General features: G+C 43.0%; 1 protein-coding gene across 1 annotated transcript in view; it reads right to left on the bottom strand.

Annotated features, from left to right (window-relative positions):
• Positions 1-3209: 3209 nt before the first annotated feature.
• FBXL5 (F-box and leucine rich repeat protein 5) overlaps positions 3210-20543 on the bottom strand; it is a 72070-nt gene continuing 54736 nt past the window's right edge. Inside the window, exons 9-11 of the mRNA XM_073609849.1 lie at positions 14998-15675; positions 8534-8682; positions 3210-3473 (exon numbers count right to left, since the gene is read on the bottom strand). Of these exons, the coding sequence (XP_073465950.1) occupies positions 3397-3473; positions 8534-8682; positions 14998-15675 (904 nt within the window). The 3' untranslated portion in view covers positions 3210-3396. The remainder of the gene's footprint in view (positions 3474-8533; positions 8683-14997; positions 15676-20543) is intronic.

Here is a 20543-nt window from a genome sequence, read left to right as displayed (position 1 = left end):
CAGTTTCTCCCTTTCTTCTTTGCAGGACCTCTCATGCTCCATCAGGTTGAATGGGGAGAGTCGGTGTACAGCCCTATTGAACATCTCTGGAGAGATTTGACTCAGGTTCAAGTCTGGGATTTGGCTGGGCCACTTAAGGACATTCAGAGTTGTCTCATAACCACTCCTTCGTTATATTGGCTGTGTGCTTAGGGTTGTTGTCCTGTTGGATGATGAACCTTTGCCCCAGTCTGAGGTCCATCACATTTTTGGTCACCTCCCTGACTAAGGCCCTTCTCCCCGATTGCTCAGTTTGGGCGGGCAGCCCGCTCTAGGAAGAGTCCTGGTGGTTCCAAACTTTTTCCATTTACAAATGATGGAGGCCACTGTGCTCATTGAGACCTTTGATGCTGCAGAAATTTTTCTGTACCCTTCCCCAGATCTGTGCCTCATATTTCTATTGGAGATGGATCTTGTGGATGCATAAGCAGTGGTGAACAGGACACAAATAACATGGCTTGCTCCCATGATTATAAGGGCAATGCACAGACACAGCAGCACAAAATTTTAGCAGAGGCCAAGGTGTAATGTTAGGTTTTCCATTACTGCTGAGGAAAAAGAAAAAAAAAGACAGGGAGACCACTGTGTGTGTGTTTTTTTTTTTTTTTTTTTTTTTTTTCCTTATAGGCGGACCTTTAGCCTCCCAAAGACGATGCCCCCTCTCCACCCCTCTTATGTAGTAATAGGGCTTTTTTAATTTTGTTTTTTAACCACTGGCCACTTAAACCCCCTTCCTAACCAGAGCAATTTTCAGCTTTCGGTGCTCTCACATTTTCGAATGACAATTACTCAGTCACGCTACACTGTACCCATATGAAATGTTTGTCCTTTTTTTTCCTCACACAAATAGCTTTCTTTTGGTGGTAGTTGATCACCACTGGGTTTTTAATTGTTTGTGCTATAAATGAAAAAAGACCGAAACAGGTAGCAAGGTGGGTGCTGTGAATGTAGGGGTGTCTAGCTGACACGTTTCAATCGGCAGGCGATTTTCTTCAGAGCAGGAAGGGGGGGGCATGTTTAAAGTAACCCTCCCTCCTGGCCCATACCAGGCCACATGTTGATGGGGACAAGGGCCTCTTCCCCACAACCCTGGGCTGTGGTGGACTGGGCTTATTAGAGTATGGAAGCCCCCTTTAATAGGTCCCATATGAATGCGTATCCCTACCCATTCACCAAAAAAAAGAGTAAACGTGAATAAAGACACGAGTTTGACAAGTCCTTTATGAAAAATAAAAAAAACAATATTCCCTGATGTAGATCCATCGTCAATCACGCCACCCGTTGGACCCCAAAAAAAAAAAAAAAGCTCCACCCAGTCTAGTACTTACCAATTTTACAATTTATCCTGTAACACAATATTATGGCTATGGATCCATCAGCAATTTTACACACATATACAGTCAGATTAATTCACAGAATATATTGCAATCAATGAACTTATTGATCGTTTGTATCCTTGTGGTCCCCCCTCCCCCCCTCATTTTAAACACACACAGTAAAAAGGAGTGCATGTGCTTTGCCCATGCACTGCATAGTAACAGGTTTACTGCCTGCGTCTCCTTCCCCATACACACACACACACACACACACACACCTTTCCTTCACTACTCCATTTGCCACTGCTATATAAATTAAAAAAAAAAAAAAAATCTTAAGTTTCAGTGCGCCTCTTGTGAATTTGAAGATGGTTCTCACCATGAAGCCCGCAACTACAGAAGCGAATGAGGGTTTGTTCAGAATATATAAATACTTTAGTGTTGCTAGCCCTGGGCACAGGTTCACTTTAGTCTACCTGCATCACTGATTTATACAGAATGCAGTAGCCAGCCTGATATAATATTTTAGGGCATATGGCTCACTTCTGTAATGAACAGCAAGTGAAAAGTTTCTCAGGAGGAAGCCAGTTATAATAGATGATATCATGTCAATTTCAGGTTGCCTTGAGTCACTTCAATATTTCACACGCACATTTAAAGCTTCCCAAGAAACCATGAAGTTGATAATGCTGCTACAGGCCAGGAAACATCCATCCTCACATCTTGTAATTCCCTACAGAATTCAATTTATACACAGTCTACCATGGGTATATTGGCTATGCTGCGTATTTTTCAACATTCTAAGTTGCATGCTTTTGGAGCAGGCGCTGTATTTTCCCGATACCACTCTCTGGCACAATCCACGCTTGCAGGAGTGTTATCAACATACCGATAGATTGCTCTAGACTAAACATGGGGTGAAACTTATATCCCCTCCATTTATACTCGCTCGGTGTGTTTTGCCCTTTTAGAATTTCAAAAAGGCAGCACAAACTTTGCTCTAACTGCCTATTTCCGATGTTTGCAACTGTGACACACAGCAGCGGCCCAATTTGGTTTGACTAGTGTCCCCATGCAACCCTCTGCTCCGGAAAACTTGTTGCATGATCCAACATGCTCTAAACACGTTTCCACATATTATTTCTTGTTTTATCACTTTAAAACTGACCATCTGAAAAATACTGAAATTCACTAGAGGGCAGATATTCATATAAAATTCCTTCCTATACAGGTTCCTATGGTCATCTCATCTATGGATACATTTTTACAAACTAAATTCTTGTATTGATCATGTTGTTACACTCCTTGCCTTTTTTTCCACCTTGGTAAATGACCCTCTGCTGCTTGCCAAATGCTCAGTTGCAGATGGTACATTCTTCCATATGGTTTGGGAATGCCCACCCATTAGGGCCTTTTGGTCAGAAGTTATGGCCTTAAGCTCACTTATAAACTGACCTACAAAGCTAGGGGTTGTCCTAAGAAATTCCACAAAGTCTGGTCCCTCTGGGTAGTCTCTGAACTATATCATCTGATGATTACATTTTGTATCTAGTCATAAAATACTTTTTTCACTTTAATTATTACAATTACATATCCTGTTTCTGTGATTTATGACTTTTAGATACTATTGTGATTGTACTCTTACATTCTCCAAGTTCAATATACATGATTTTGACCCCTTTATATTGTTATTGAGCATGTGATCTTTCCATATAACCCATCGATATGTTAAATGGACATTTTGAGCTTATGTTGTTCACCGTTTCTGTACGTTTGTATTACCTTTTTTTCTTCATTTGCAAACAATTATGTTACCTTAAGAAAAAAAAAAGCGGTCCAAGAAAAACAAACAGCTTGGAGAATGAAGATTTTATTAAGCGAAAACTGTTACTACGCTTGACAGTTTGCTCAAAGACTATAATGATGAATGCAACTCAGAAGGAAAAAACTCCAGAAGGACTCCTGAACACACGTCGTGTGCTAGAAAGGGTAAAGTGCATGAAAGAATGGCTGCTCAGATGAGTGGGGGAGGTAGGAAAGGTCATTCACCAGATCGGCAGCAGGCCCGAAAACCACACTGCAGGTTCTGGCATCCACTGGCGGTTTCAGCATGGGGACCTGCATAAGAACATAACCAGGTGAACACACAAATAGAAAAGACACACTTGTATTGTATACCTCACTACTCGTTTTAGCATTGCATACACTTTAAAGAGGCTGTGCAGAAATTAGTGCAAGGCCAGATCCGTATTTCCTTTAATGTACACTATTTCAGTTTTGGGTGGACTCCAACGCCTGCCAGCTTCCTACCACATAGTCTTACCATATCTTCCACCTAGATCATGAGGAGCATGACACGATCCTCTAGCCTTCTGTTGGATGGAACAGAGCATGGGGAGACCAGGAAATCTCACTACTAGTGCATCTTACCCACATGTGTGGAGCTGGTTAGCTGCCCTATAATATGTCCTGTAGTTTTAGTGCGCATTCTGAAAAGAGCACCAAACTCCTGCATGCTGAATCTATGGTGCACTTTTAGAAAGCGCACCAAAAAACACAGGAAAAATAAATACGCAGGACACAATATAACTCTATGGGAAAGTGCAGCTAACACCCTCCAAACACATGGGTACACCGCACTGCTCCTGCAGTACTGGGCAACCCCCACCACATCAGTGTGAAAATGGCCTAAAAAGCTAGCATGTGACAAACTTGCTGGAAACAATGCAAACATATATGATCAGTATTCGGTGAGCTGACCCTTAGTCCTGAAAAGACAGAAATAAGAAAAGCTGCCATTGCTGTTTGCTCAGAGTGGTCATCCTGATCTGTGGCTTCACTACGTAGTGAGTAACTGATCTGTAACAAACATGCTGAAAGGATAAAACTTCACTGCTTGCATACTTTTCTGGTGGTTAATGAAAGGCTAGTTGGTAAAGCTAGACTTAGGAGGGCAGTCCTGGAACCTGCACGTTTATAAAAACAAGTCGACAATGACAACTCCAATACTTATATTCCAATAGGTCTCCCTTTAAGTCCCCTACACACATTACAATCAGATTGAACAACCTCCTTTAGATTTAAAAACAGCAATTAGTGCAAGGGCCTGCCTGATTGAATAGCTTAAGTAGATCCTCATTACAGTTTTGACAGATCTAAAGTTGATTTTACAGAATTTGCATGGTCAGATTGTAATGTGTATGGTTAGCCTTATACGTGCTGCTTATTCACAAAAAGGTAGCGACTGACTGTCCTGAAGGCCTTTACCTGTTCTGTGTATCTCTAGATGGCACCATCCTAACTGGGCACTGCATTTCTCAGCTATCTGTGTGGTCTCTCTAACAATCACACCATCTCAGGACAGCCTACTACAGAGAACGGCTCAGACCACAATCAGCCCTCAATGCACAGTATTACAACGGAATTAAAGAGGAGCTCCAGGCTCCTTCAGAAAAGAAGTAAAAAAGTCAGTAGCTACAAATACTGCTGCTGACTTTCAATATTAGGGCACTTACCTGTCCACGAATCCAGTGGAGTCCTCACCCGAGCCGATTTTTCTATCGGCTCTCGGGTGCTGTGGCTGCCACTTCAGCTAAGAGAAACCGGCAGTGAAGCCTTGCGTCTGTAGTTGGTTCCCTACTGAGCTTTGTGAATGGCTCGGCTGCAGGGAAAGGAGGGGGGCCACACTTCTGTCCAAGTTCACCACAGTGAACTGAGCTTGACATGGGAGCAAGTACCTGTCAAAACCAGGCCCCCCCCCCCCCCAGGTGGAGCTCCACTTTAAGAATGGGATGATCTAGTAATATTTAGGAAACTTTGATCTGTAATCCTTTCACTGTAAGCCTGCTTGGACAGGTCTGCAAAGTTAAACTACCTGGATAAAAGGATTCCTTGTAAACATAATCTGAGCAAGAGGTAAGGAAACCTAGCCTGGAAATCACGCGATTTGCAACAGTAAAATGAATGTGCTTACAGCATGAGGTAACAGACATAAAACCCTTTGTGTAATTTAGCTGTAATACAAATCACATATTTCTCACAATGTTACTACAATTTAAAAAGCATACATTTTCAACCCATTTTTATTTATCTGTCTTACCATTAGCAAGACAGGAAGTGGTTTAAATTATCCCCAATGGTCGCCTGGGGACCCAGGGCACTTCAATATGCCAATCTCAATTTTCTTAAGACCCTTCCTGTAGCTCTATGTTACCTCAGGCTACAAGGTAAAATAAAGCTTATGTAGATGGGCTTACTCTATAAATGTAAAGTTTTGCATTCAACTACATCACTAGTCAAATGCAGCCTTCTAGTGGTCATCCACAATGTAATACTTACTAAAATTTAATACGGTAAGTTAAAAAATAATAAATTTTACTCATATAATGTAAATTATAGTCAAAAAAGGGTATTAAAAATGTCAACTTTAAAACACATATTTACCTTTAAATATGGTGTATATTGTGCCTTATCTGCCTTACTGCCATTTTCTACATGGGCAAAAAGATTATCCCACCATTTCCTTCCCGGTCTTCTGAGCTGGCTCTAAACGCATATGAGGCCAGTGCTTTAGTAGGGAAATTTTGTTTAGTTTACACATTGCCATAGTATTGGCAATATGCAAACAATCTAATTTTTGGCTGGGTTTGCATGCACAGGACTGGTGGTGCACGTGGTTCCAGCATTCTTGGAGTTGCCTGAAGACTGAGATATAAGATGCTCAAATCCCAGGAGTTTGCAGGCAGTACAGGCTGTGTCATGCTCGTCTAAACAAGAAATACATGCTTTACCGTCCTTAAGCCAACTTTAGAGTTACAACTTACCGCAAAGCATAACGCACCATGCATGTGTTAAGAAGCCCGTAGGCGTGCATTTTTATTTTCTTGATTTCACAAGCAGGTTGGAAAAAAAAAAAAAAACTGACTTGATTCCCCCACACTCGATGTGGATGTGGGAAGCCTCCCTCACTTTGCGATTGTATTCCGACAGCGAGGAGACTTGCCTGCTTTCAGAATACACTGATCAGGGTTGCAGGCTCCAGCCAGCAGCGCTGATCGAGCAGAGAAAATACAATATGGTGGTTGTACAGAAGTCGATTGGTAGATCAATTTCTGCACAATCACAGTGTCCATACGTGGACTGAAATTCAAACAGTCCTTTATGAACCAGCTGAATTTTGGTCTAGGTATGGCCTTAAAAAGAAAAGTATGGTGAAAGCTATATTTTTGGCCATACTTCTCTTGAGGATCACTGGAGTGCCTTTCTTTGACCCAGAATGAGCTGACAGCAGGCTAAAGCCCATTTTTGGGCGAAATCACTGAACCACTCCAGTCTCTGGATGCATCCTGACAATGTCGCTGAAGCCAGCCGCTCCCGTCCCCTCTCCTGCCCAGTGCTCCAGTGAGCGCTGGAGGGGAAGCGCAGAGAGTGGTGACCAACAGTCAGAGAGGACCCGAGAACTGAGTGAAGTATCTGGTAGGATAGGGTAAGGGATATTCTGATTTAGTTTATGGTCAAGGACCCTTATTTTCACGTTTTTGTTACCAGGAACTACAGCACCAAAAATGAAGTCTAAATTGTGGGCAGAGATTTTTGCAGCTACACTAACTGGTTCAAAAGGCATCCAGTATAAGCCACCAGAATACATACACACTATATATATATATATATATATATATATATATATATATATATATATATATATATACACACACACACACATACATACACACTGCACGTAGCAGTGATTGGTTGAGGTTTAATATTTCCACTAGTACCATTTTGAGTACACTACCAGTTACTAGATCGGAGCACTGGTACACTGTTCACATTTACAGCCAATCATTTAGACCTCAATACTTTGCTTAAGAGCTGAACTACAATAACAAAAAGGGGCAATGGATGAAGCCATACAATGTCCACATACACTGACACATGTCAACACTGTACAGCCAGACTTTCCACCACATTTCTTCAATATCTGGCAGAATACTTTTTAGCCAAGTATTCGTGGTTTCCACATACTCAAGCCAGATGAAGTAGGGAATATACTCTTGGATAGGGCAGGATCTGCTTACCTGCACCTTGTCTATGAAATTTGGAAAACTTACCTCTGCCTGTTAATAACTGGCCATTTTATTAGGAAAGCATGCATATAAAATAATCACTACCATGTCAGCCTCGGTACATGTACACAGATTTCTGGGTTTATTAGACTCAATGACTCCCCAAACCTCTACTTCAGGATGAGTGTAGATGTGAGGCTTCTGTTATGTCTGTGAAGATTAGCCCTAGAAGAATACCTGAGAGGACAGAAATATGGGAGCTGGCAGTGCTGACCAGGTTCGAAGATCATTCAACCCAAACCTGGCTCCACTACCTAGTGGATTGCTGACTTAAAGCAAGCCTGTAGGATGATTGACAAAAGACAGACGCCACATTTCTCTCCTCACAGGTCATCTATTAGTTGCTTCACAAAATCAAACAAAAACCCAGGATTTACATTCTAGAAAAACTTTTATTTGTTCCACCACAGAACTATGAATTGCCCACTATTTTCTGCTGATTATGAAAATGTAAATCAGGCTGACCTGGAAACACAACAAACTAAAAAAAAAAAAATTACACTTACCTGCTCTGTGCAGTGGTTATGGCACAGAGCAGCCCTGATGCTATTCTCTTCGACCCCCCCCCCTTCTGAGTGCCCCCATAGCAATCTGCTTGGAGGCACTCATGCATGCTCACTCCGAGCCCCACTCTGAGTCTACTGACACACAGAACGGGGCTCAGCACCACCCCTGCTCCCTCCTAACTGTCTGTGATTGACAGCAGCGGGAGAAATGCACACAGAAGGTTCTTTGCATTAAAGTAAAAAACCTTCAGCTTTCAGAACTACTTTAATAACTGAAGTGTTTTATACTGCAATCATTTTTGGATCCCAGCAACCTGACCGACAGGTCCTATACTATACCTATGCTAAAATTAAGGCAAACCACAAGCAAAAGGCTTTTCCGTTAAGCCACGGCTCCATCAAAAGAAGTGTACTATTCAAGCTAACTACAAAACACACACAGGAGGTGCAGACAAGTACATGATCAGAATGCCTCTGACCTGCTTCTCAGTGAGTCATTGTGACCTCATTTAGGATCATGTGGAGGTGAGTAGAACACACACATTACCATTAATGTTGTCGCAGTAGTAGAAGTGTTCATCATTAAGAGAGGGACATGCCGATACCAGATCCTGCAAGCCTGACGCAGTCACGTTGAGACATCCCGAAAGGTTTAGATGTTCCAGGTAAGGTAATCCTCCACCAAAAGTCAACGCCCTGCAACAGTAAACAAAACACCTAAATTATTAAGTGATGGCATTTTCCCGATGACACAATTTATTGTCTTACTGACCTGAATGCAAAATATTAAGAGCAAAATGCAAATGTAGATCTGAGCTTTAAACAAGGGATCATGTAAAAAGAATGGATAAATCAGACAATTACTTAATTGTTACAAGTGCAGTTTCTTCAAGTTTAGTGTGATAAAAAAAAAAAAAACACAACACACACACTTGCCTCCTCTGTGCAGTTGGATTTGCACAGAGTGGCCCAGATCCTCCTCTTCTCAGGTCCCTCTTGACTGCTCCTGCGCCCCCCCCCCCCACGAGTGCCCTCAGACCAGCAGCTTGCTATGGGGGTACCCGAGCCGAGTCAGAGCTCTGTGTGTCCATTCAGACAAGGAGCCCCAACCCGGCCCTTCCTCCTCTCTCCCCTGATTGGCTAACTGTCTGACAGCCGCAGGAGCCAATGGCGTCGCAGCTGTGCCCCAGTCAATCAGGAGGAGAGTCCCAGACAGCCGAGACACTCGTGCACATCGCTGAACAGAGGTGAGGCTCAGGTAAGTATTAGGGGGTGCTGGAGGGCTTGCTACACACAGAAGGTTTTTTTTTATCTTAATGCATAAAATGCATTAAGATGAAAAACCTTTTGCCTTTACAACTCCTTTAACTACCGTATTTATCGGCATATAACACGCACTTTTTTTCCCCCTTAAAATCAGGGGAAAATCGCGGGTGCATTATACGGCGATCCCCGCTGATTGTGAGCGCAGCGAGCGCCACCGATATACATACATAGCCGAGTGCACTCGGCTAGCTCTGCTCAGTCACGTCCAGTCCTGCCCTATGATGGACATAACACAGGGACTGGGCGTGACTGTGAGCGGAGCTAGCCAAGTACACTCGGCTATGTATGTATATCGGCGGTGCTCGACTCCGCCCACAGGACTACGAGGGGGGGGGGGGCTGAAAGCAGCAGAGAGACACGGTGCCGGCTCTGTGTCTCTCAGTGGCCCCATATTTAAAAACTGCAGTGACACTGAAAAGTCTGCAGTGTCACGCTGCAAGGCTGCAATTGACGCTGCAAGGCTGCAGATGACGCTACAAGGCTGCGCTGCAAGGCTGCAGATGACGCTACAAGGCTGCGCTGCAAGGCTGCAGATGACGCTACAAGGCTGCAGATGGACACTGATAAGGCTGCATTGATGGGCAGTTTTTTTCCTTAAAAGGTTTTTTCCTTAAAATTCCCTCCTAAACTTGGGGTGCGTGTTATACGCTGGCGCATGTTATACGCCGTTAAATACGGTATCTTTAAAAAAGGCATGCTACACTGCCAAATGACCAATTCATAAAAGGTCTTAAAGCCCAACCACAAATTTTTACTTTTAGCAGTTTTTATACTTTTAGATAGGAAGAGTAAATACTATCTAGGGGCGAAACAACTAATCGATTATGAAAATAGCTGTAAACTATTTTCATAATCAATCAGCCAGACAATTAGTTGACCTGCATACAGAATGCATTATTTGTTTACATATCAGGAAATACAGTCCAGCACACATACAGCTCAGTACACCGTTCATACATGTCAGCAAGTGCCTGAGAACTTGTGAATGTGTGAAGAGCAATGCCTCATGGGGACAATTTTTTTTTAACTTGCTATAGGGGCGCTCTATACTACACTTTGCAGCTTGCTTTTGGGGCACCATTACACAGAGCAGGCAAGTATAACATGTTTGTTGTTAAAAACCAAAAAAAAAGACTTTAAAAAGACTGTATGCAGGGAAGATCAGCATCTGAACTCAGAGAAGGTGAAGGCTGATAGACTGGAGGTAACAGAAGGCATTACAATTACCGTATTTAATCGTCATATAACACGCACTTTTTTCCTCTTAAAATCAGGGGAAAATCGTGGGTGCGTGTTATAGGCCGATCCCGCCGATTGTGAGCGGAGTGGAGTGAGCGCCGCCGATCTACACATAGCCGGGTGTACTCGGCTCCTCTCACAGTCACGACTAGTCCCGCCATTGGACCTGTGTTATGTCCATCATGGGCGGGACTGCGAGAGGAGCCTAGCCGAGTACACTCGGCTTTGTGTATGTCGGCGGCGCTCGCTTCTCTCCAGTCACAGTCAGCAGAGATCGGCACCAATTTTAAATAAGCTGCAAAGGGGCAAGGCTACAACGATGGACACTAGGCAAGGCTGCAACGGACACTGGGCAAGGCTGCAATGATGGGCATTTATATGTAAGTTTTTTTCCTTAAAATTCCCTCCTAAACTTGGGGTGTGTGTTATACGCCGATAAATACGGTACATTTAAAGTAAAAAAGTTTACCAATATTGTGCATTATATTTAAAACGATTATAGCCATGAAGAAAAAATAAAAAAATCAGCTTTTAGTACAATTTTAATATAAAAGATTTCCATCTCCCTTCCTCCCTTCATATCTGACTCCTAGTTATAATGCCCATATATCCTACTTCTGTGCATAATAAATATATATAATTTTTTTTTTTTTTTTCGTTTTTTGGTGCTTTTTTTTTAGAAATGCAGTTCAATTAACATGGCTTCCTATGTGACACGTTCACGTCTATGCTTTTTTCAGCCGCTGCGTATTTGGAAAGGGTTTAAGGACTTTTTTTTCCCCAATGCAAAATGGTGCTTTTTTGGTTAAATAGACATCAATAGAGATGTAGTGTGTTTTTGCAGCAATTTGCATTTTTTAATCTGCCCAAAAATGTAAAACGCAAATCGCAGCAAAATCACGTGCAAAAATGCAACAGTACGGTAAAAAACAGTAAAAAACACTGCAGAAAACGGATCAAAAGCAAACTGCATAGGTGTGAACCGAGCCTTATTCTGGCCCATACACATCGATTTTCGGAGGAGAACATTCATACGAAAAATCTTAGTGCATTCGCTGAATGAAAGAATGTTGTTTGAAATTTTCACTTGCTTTTAACATTCACTTTTAAAATGAATGTCATTTCTGAACGAAAACCACATATAGGGCCTGAAAATTCCTTTGACCAAGAAGTTTTCTATTCTGCTCCTTCAAATTTTCCAGTCACTGTGGTCAAAAACGAACGTCGATTTGACCACACTAACGATTAGAAAATTGAACGAACATTCTTAAAATGATGATTATTTTTTTTTTTTTTAAAGGAAGACATTGTTTGTGTATGGCCATCATAAGTAACAGCAGGCGCAGGTCACTTTTATCAAGCCCCCTGCCTATGATAAGGGAGTCTGTCATACATAATATATTATAGTTCTGTCCGAAAATCCGCAAAACAGTCTTTACATTTTTTTCTTCTTTAAATAAAAAATATGTGATCTGAGCCTGATGATATTTACCAGATTCAACCTCTAATGGTATATACAGTATATCTCTTATGTCTGTTATTCTCAGAGTGGATTCGAGATTTTGCTCCCCAACCATATACCGTATACACTCAAGTAAAAAAATTTGTTTTTGTTTTTTTAAAAATTGGGATATTATAGCAAAAAGTAAAAAATATCATTTTTTTTCAAATTTGTCGCTCTTCTTTTGTTTATAGCGCAAAAAATAAAAACCGCAGAGGTGATCAAATACCACCAAAAGAAAGCTCTATTTGTGGGGAAAAAAAAAGGACGTCAATTTTGTTTGGGTACAACGTCGCACGACCGCGCAATTGTCGTTCAAAGTGCGACAGCGCTGAAAACTAAAAATTGGTCTGGGAAGGAAGGGGGTGAAATGCCCTGTATTGAAGCAGTTAACTAAAATTATACACCACACTTAAGGTTATTATCCAGTTAGGCGAAACAATAAATCGGCCACCTAATCGATTATGAAAATAATCGTTAATTGCAGCCCTACTCCTATCTTAATGTTTTTACTGCTGCATGTAACTCCACCAGAAATATTTCACCTCATTTCCTGTCCTGTGATAGCAAAAAATGGAGAGGGTAGTTACCACCACTAGTATAAAGACACAGGCAACAATCTAAAGGGTTTCAATTCATTCCCAATCTACTGAAAACAATGCTTTGCTAAGGGTTGTGTTGCCATCATGTAGCTTCCATTAATTACTGCCCCAACAGGAACACAGACTGAGGATTTTCCTAGCTCTGTTCAAAAATGAAAGAAAAAGGTTTTGGAGGAGGAGGGAGGAGGAGGGAGGAGAAGGACAAGGAAGGAAGGAAAGGAGGAGGAAGGAGGAGGAAGGAGGAGGAAGGAGGAGGAAGGAGGAGGAAGGAGGAGGAAGGAGGAGGAAGGAGGAGGAAGGAGGAGGAAGGAGGGGGAAGGAGGGGGAAGGAGGGGGAAGGAGGAGGAAGGAGGAGGAAGGAGGAGGAAGGAGGGGGAAGGAGGAGGAAGGAGGAGGAAGGAGGAGGAGGAAGGAGGAGGAAGGAGGGGGAAGGAGGAGGAAGGAGGAGGAAGGAGGAGGAAGGAGGGGGAAAGGAGGGGGAAAGGAGGGGGAAAGGAGGAGGAAGGAGGAGGAAGAGGGAGGAAGGAGGAGGAAGGAGGGGGAAGAGTTGCGCTGGGCTGGGGTGTGAGAGGCTGGCCCAGTTTCCCAGCAGCACACTGAGAGGCTGAGCCAGGTGCCGGTCCAGGCATCTGTGTGCATCCAGAGCACATGGTCGGGATATTTTCAAAGCCTGGACTGGCTCAGTGACGTCAGCTGAAAACAGACAAACTGCTATATGCAAAGACAGAATACATAAAAAATATTTTATACATGTGAAGGGGTTTGTATGTCTGTCCATCCTGTTTTGAGGTTTACACAGCCCTGGCACACAGCAAAGCCATGTCTTACAGGGCACAAAACCTGATTTTTCTGTGTGTCAGTTAAGCAACACTTATGCCCCGTACACACGATCGGACATTGATCGGACATTGATCGGACATTCCTACAACAAAATCCATGGATTTTTTCCGACGGATGTTGGCTCAAACTTGTCTTGCATGCACACGGTCACACAAAGTTGTCGGAAAATCCGATCTTTCTGAATGCGGCGACGTAAAACACGTACGTCGGGACTATAAACAGGGCAGTAGCCAATAGCTTTCGTTTCTTAATTTATTCTGAGCACGCATGGCACTTTGTGCACACACGATCGGAATTTCCGACAATGGATTTTGTTGTCGGAAAATTTTATAGCCTGCTCTCAAACTTTGTGTGTCGGAAATTCCTATGGAAAATGTGTGATGGAGCCCACACACGGTCGGAATTTCCAACAACAAGGTCCTATCACACATTTTCCATCGGAAAATCCTATCGTGTGTACAGGGCATTATAGCTTCCTCCCCCATGTCTGTGACTGGACAGTAAAAGGAAAGCGGTAAACTGATGACCTCAACTTTGTCAATCGGCTCCCTACTACTATCAGCATTTTGCTTGTTGGCACATGAGCACTGCAACAAAAACTGACTGGCTTCTCGTGCTGCTTCTAGTCTGAGCTCTGCTGTACATGGTACTGCAAAAGGCTGATATCAGATCAAATTCAAGTACTTTACACTTTTTGCACTTATAAAAAAAAAACAAAACACATTTAATAATTTATAAATTAATTTAGAGCTGCTTACATTTGTGTCTATGTACCTGGAATTCAGGCATAACATAGGAATATATGTGCTGCCTATGTGGCTGTCAAACTAACTTCCACATTTCTATATAAACGCCACCCCAAAGCACTTTTTGCTTCACCCCCCCAAATATCCACCCCTTTCACTAAACGCAGTGCTCTCCCTTGCCTCCTCAATGCCGCAAAGTGCTTATACCGCGAGTTCCAAGTGAGCTGGAATGGCTTGGGAAGGTGACGGAGATCATGGAAGTAGAGGAATGGGTGGCCACAAGCAAGGAAACTCGTGAGCGCTTCCACTGAATCTGGGCCTCATGGCGGAATCATACCTCTGGACAGGCCCCAGGTTTCTTCTAGTCTTGATATTGCTTTGCTAACCTTAGCGGATTCTGCATTGGGGCAACTTGTTCAGGCGAACCGGAAACCTGAATCTGGTTCAGAACCAGATTTGGTGTTCTAAGTTTAGTCATATCCTATCAGCCAATAAAAAAAAAAAAAAAATGTTATTTGATTATGGGAGCCGTCTCTCCCTCCAAGTTTGAGGGCAAGGTCCACTTAGATCGGAAACTTAGGACAGGCTCGTTATAGTTATGGTGTAAGGACTTGTTGCGCTACCGATATCAGTATTTGTCCTTGATGAATTCTGCCTTCCCTTTCCCCTTATCCCTTTTTCTGTCCACTGTTTATGGCTTAAAATGTAAAATAAAATAAAGATTATACTGTATGAATTAAAAAGTTAAATCACCCACCTGAGACCACGATCTGTGATCTGATGACATCCAGAAAGACTGAGAAATTGTAAAACACGTGCAGCAGTAGATTCAGTTTCTGCGCTCCCAGAGCATGAGTCTCTGACCTCTGACTGAGGAGTCCTTTTTTCTACTTTGCACAGTGCAGAGGACTCTGGGAGAGCTTGTATAGTCCTTAGCTTAGCACCAGCTGAGCAGAACGAATGGCCACAATTAGAAGAACCACTGGAGTAGTACTGCTGCTGCCAGCTGACACTAGTCCTTAATCCAGGTATCTGCTTCCTGAAGCAGCAACCGCTATTAAAACAATTACGACTGGATGACAAGTCCAAAACACAGAGTCCATTGTGTTTATACTTCCAGTCTGCTGCATCTTCAATGTCAGCCAGGCGCTCAGAATCCAGGATCCACACAGGTGAAGTGGTATAATCCCCTCCATAAAGTAATACACACTGACCACCAATACACTGAACATTGCTAGTCCTCATCCTTTGACTCACGTCTCGGCTTCCCCAGGTTTTAGAATTTTTACTGTTCTGGCGACATTTCAGCATGCCTTTCTTGTACGATGGTAGGATGCCTAGAGCAATGGACAGTCTTTCCAAGGCTAGGTCTGTAATTTTCTCACATCCAGACAAATCAACATGCTGAAGATTTCGGCAATGGCCAAAACACCATCTGGAAAACAAGGCCAGAAAATGTGCAAATGTTACTTAAAGGGACAGAGAGCAAGAAAAAAATCCAAATGCATGTTTTTTTCATACATTATAAAGAATATACGACATCAAGGCTGGACAAGTTCCAAGAGCCAGATGGCCAATGCCCCCAAGACTATTGCTAGCTCCTAAGAGATGGTATAAGGGATAAGCAAACTGATCTGCAGTTATTGGCGGGTCAGCAAACCTTAGGGCCAGTTCACACCATAGAAACGCAGTCTGGATGCGTTCCAGATGCTTTTCTGCATGCTCGTTTTTGACGCGTTCTTAATGCATTCCAGTGCATTTTACCCCCTCTTTTTTTCTTAACCTTAAATAAGGACGTGTTCCAGTGTGTTTTTGATGCTTTTTACAGCATTCCAGTACAGTCCAGTGCAGGAAAATTGCAGCAAGTTCTACTTTTTTTCTGGAACGCACTGGAACTGCAAGCATTGGTGTGAACTATGTCAATGGAAATCCTAGAACCTACTTTCCATGCGTTTTTAAAGCAAAAAAAAAAAAAAAAAACGCACTGGACTGCATGTGGTGTGAACTGGCCCTTAATAAGGACAAGTGCATTCCAGTGCATTTTTGGTGCGTTTGTGTGTTCCAGTGCGTTAATGCGTTTTACAACATTCCAGTACAGTAAAAATGCAGCATTTTCTACTTTTTTTTTTTTTTTTTTTCTGGAATGGAACTACAAAGCACTGGTTTTATGAACTATTGGAACTATGCCACTGAAAACCACGTAACCAACTTTCCATGCGTTTTTGATGCAGAAAAAAAAAAGAAAAAAAAAAAAACCGTACTGGACTGCATCTGGTGGGAACTGGCCCCAATATTGGACAGAGGAATCAGTTTGCTGATCCTCATTAATATGTACATGCAATCTTCACTGAAGCAGACCACTGACCTTAAAGTGTTTAAGCCAACATCTCATCCCATCTGGCAGACAAAAAGCCGTATCCTAGTGACATTGCTTTCTATCTGTTTTAACAGCATCTTCCGGCGATCATATGACTTCAGGCTCTCTGCTCTCCCCATCTAATATCTCCAGCGGGCAGGGCCGAGATTCCCTTGCTGATATCAGCCAGAGAGGAGAGGAGGAGAGAGCCCGGAGTCACGTTAACACTGGGAGATGCTGTTAAAAAAAAAAGGTAAAGATCAGCTTTTTTTTTTTTTTTTTTTTTTTTTTTTAAATAAAGCCCAGGCACTAGGATACAGCTTTTTATCTAAGAGGGGATGATATAAAGATGAGATAGTTTGAAGCAGCAGAGAGAGGAGCAGAGCAGCTCTAGAGAAAGCTGACAGGCAGGGAGGGGGGAGGATGACAGAGGAGAGCTGCAGATAGCAGCAGATGACGGAGGCACGTACTCTGACCACGATGTCAGGGCTCAGCAGCCCCGATATATCATGGTCAGTTTACAGGGGAAAGATAGAAACTGCCAGGATTAGCCAGATATTTCAGGTGATTCAGAGGGCCAAATGACAGCACTAGCACTGTGCTGTATAATAACATGCTTTAAAAGGAGCAGGATCTTTTTTTTTTTTTTTGTGTTAACACTTTAATAATTCATCCATTGTGCCAGTTTTTGTTCAGGTCAATGACCATATGGCTCCTGAACTATGCAATATTTTGTCAATACTAAAACACAATAAGCCTGTTATCTACAAAATTAAAACAATGTAAGTCATCAGAAACGCAAGGTAGAACTAAAAGGCAAAAACTTTTTGTAAGTTTTGGACAGAGTGGAGATGGAACACAACAGCTGACAGATTTCTATTATGATCTGTGTGCCCGTTAAAAAGATTTACCCTCTCTATTTATACTGTTTACCGTTATCACCAAAAATGAAAGTAAAAAAAATAAATAAATAAAAATCCCATATTTAGGGTTGTCCCCAGAACTGTAATAGAGAAAAACTCTTCCAATGAGGACACTAGTTCTGCTGACCCTGGTGACAGCCAGGGATTATCTCACTTTCAAGGGATTTCCTCTCACTTCCCGTTTCAGCTTTGAGACAAGAAGCGAGGGGAAATTACCTCAATGGGATACATATGGCACACAAAAACTTGACAGGGGTTATAAATCTCCCATAATCGATCTAAAATGAAAAGAAAATATTTGCCTTTAGTGCTACTTTAATTTGGGGGGTTGCACAAATAGCAATAAAAAACATTTAGTGACCGTTGAGCTTTACTAGTAAGAAAAAATATAGGCTTTTTGACTTACCATTAAAACAGTTTCTCTGAGTTCATTGACAGACACAGTGCTTCATTATTCAGAACCATAGGGTTATATTGCCCCCTACAGTAGTAGGATGCCCCGCACAGGGGACACCACTGGGTCCTTCACAGGGGACACTGGCTGAGGCCCCTCACAGGGGTCATCCACCAAGCCGAGGAAGGAGGGCGGATGCCCGCAACGGAAAGCGGCGACCACCACCGCCCGCTCCAGGGCCACCTCACACGTCACCCCCAACGAGTGCTCGGCAGGACGCAAAGCCGCGGCCTAAATAAGTGAGAGGAGGGGAGGGGGCCCCTTACTTACGAGTGAGTACAAGTCCAGTCCAGGGAGTGCCCGCAACGGAAAGCGGCGACCACCGCCGCCCACTCCAGGGCCATCTCGCACATTGTGCCCCCCCCGTGCACAGTAGGCTGCAAAGCCGCAGCCTAAATAAGTGAGAGGAGGGGAGGGGGCCCCTTACTTATGAGTACGAGTCCAGTGAGTGCACGGGTAACGACCCCAGACGGATCTTCCTCGCCACCGAAGTGGGAGGGGGGGGGGCTGTCGGCCATGAGGAACGCTGCGACACAGCCGAGACCCGGTCGTATGCGACCTCGCAAGATGTTTAACTCGCAGGGTCAGCCCCCGTTCAGTGGGGCTATGTCGCGGCAGACCTAGCGCGTAGCTGTGTTCTGCATGCGCTCGCTGGCCAGACTGGGGAGACCACTGGATCTTAGGGTCCAGCCCGTCGCCCAGTACAACAGTTGATTGTAAATCTCACAGGAAAAAAATCCCAGAGAAAAAAAGTAGCTTAAAAATGCAACAACAAAATATTGCCAGGACCAGAGATCCCAGCAGGAAACTAGGTCCTTACTCCTGACCAGGCAGAAAAAAAAAAAAAAACGAAGGCCTATAGCAGAGAGGGGGTGTATATCACCTAGGACTGCACATGGGCATAGCCAAGTGTTTTTTCTGCCTAGTGTCCTACTCCTGTAAGCGATATAATCCTATGGTTCTGAATAAGGAAGCATTGTGCCTGTCAATAAAAATTTAAAAAAAATAAATAAATAAAAATATTGCACAACACACCAGGAGTTGGGCTTGTGACCTTTTAAAGGACTCGAAGCAAACGGCTTTACAAATGCAAATTAACACCCGATCCACTCCATGAGACTCCAGATTCATTAGCAAGCAAAAGAGGGATCACCATGAAGAGAGGGAAGGGACCTGTTTTCTGTACTGTATTTTAAGATACAGAATATACAGGTACAAAAATGAAATCAGGTCTTTATCGTACAGAAGACACAGGAGTTGATTGATACTTAGACTACAGGATGCAACAATAAAGATAAATCAGCAGCAACAGGCCCACAGGAAAAAACAAGAAGAGTCAACAGACCCAAATAGTGGAAGCATCCTGTGGCTGTTGCAGGCGACAGGAAATGGTCAACAGCCAAATAGCAACCAGCAGTATGGAAAAAATGTGAAACAAAGATTTAGGTGGTGGCTCAATGTAAAGGAGTATAGATGCTGAATGTAGTGCCCAACATTAACCGCAAGGGGGTGGGGGGGGGCTTTCTGTAATTAGTATCATTCTGGAATTATGTGGAAAGTATGTAGGTCCCAGAAGAAACCTTACATAGCCATAGATGACATGCCTGGCCCCTAAGGTGAGGGAAAAAAAAAAAAAAAAAAAAAAAGAAGAAATGTCATGCCATTCAGGGGGAAACCTTTAATAAGAACAATAGGGCCTAGGATAGGAAACAGTTCTGGTTAAGGCTTAGGTGAGGGCCTGGCTAGGAAACAAACAGGATTCCCACTGACAAGGAAGAGCAATCTTCAGATGAAAGTTACACAGGTGATGCAAGATCTAAGGAGATAGGGAGAGGATGTACAAAGTCGACCAGGATCTACAGGGTGCAAATTGACATATTGTAAGTAGGACCAGGCAGAAGGGTGTACAGAACAAAGAACGAGATGAAAACTTGGGATGAAGTTCCCCATCACACCAGTAGATTAAATTGTCTTACAATAAAATAGTTTCAAGAGGGTCAGATGAATTGCGCCCACAAGAAGCCCAAAAAATCTTATGGATCAGGTATAGACAAGTATGTTATGCTGAACGAATATGTAAGGAAGGGACTCTTGCATGTGGACAATAAAAAGTCAAAGAAAAAACACCTGGAGGGGTGTAGGCATAGCCTTAAGATAGAGAGTATAGGCAGCAGTAGCTGTTAGGCACCAAATGCAAGAAGCCATGTTCAGGAAAACTATGGTCACAAGTCTCCAAGCAATTCCTTGGCTGCTTCAGGGGTTGAGGAAAAAATCCCAACAATCATGCTCCAACATACACATGATGGGAGGGAAGGAAAATGTCCAATCTTTTTTAATAAGAAACGGTTTACATAGATGTGTGGACAGGTGGGGAGTATAACCCATCAGGCTGCCTTCACTAGAATATACTCCAATGAAAACCCCCAGCCATGGGCTGAACAGGCCTTAACAGCACCTTGGAGAGTGATCAAACCAGAAACTACCTGGTCCATAGAAAGACACAATAGGCTGCTTAGGAACTAGACTCACAACAGACAATGGGGCAGAGAGACACTTACCCCTGCTATGGA

The sequence above is a fragment of the Aquarana catesbeiana genome, linkage group LG01 (assembly GCF_042186555.1).
Source record: "Aquarana catesbeiana isolate 2022-GZ linkage group LG01, ASM4218655v1, whole genome shotgun sequence".
Classification (NCBI taxonomy): Eukaryota; Metazoa; Chordata; class Amphibia; order Anura; family Ranidae; genus Aquarana; species Aquarana catesbeiana.
The sequence above is the reverse complement of the archived record's forward strand: the minus strand, read 5'-3'. Positions and strand labels throughout refer to the sequence as shown.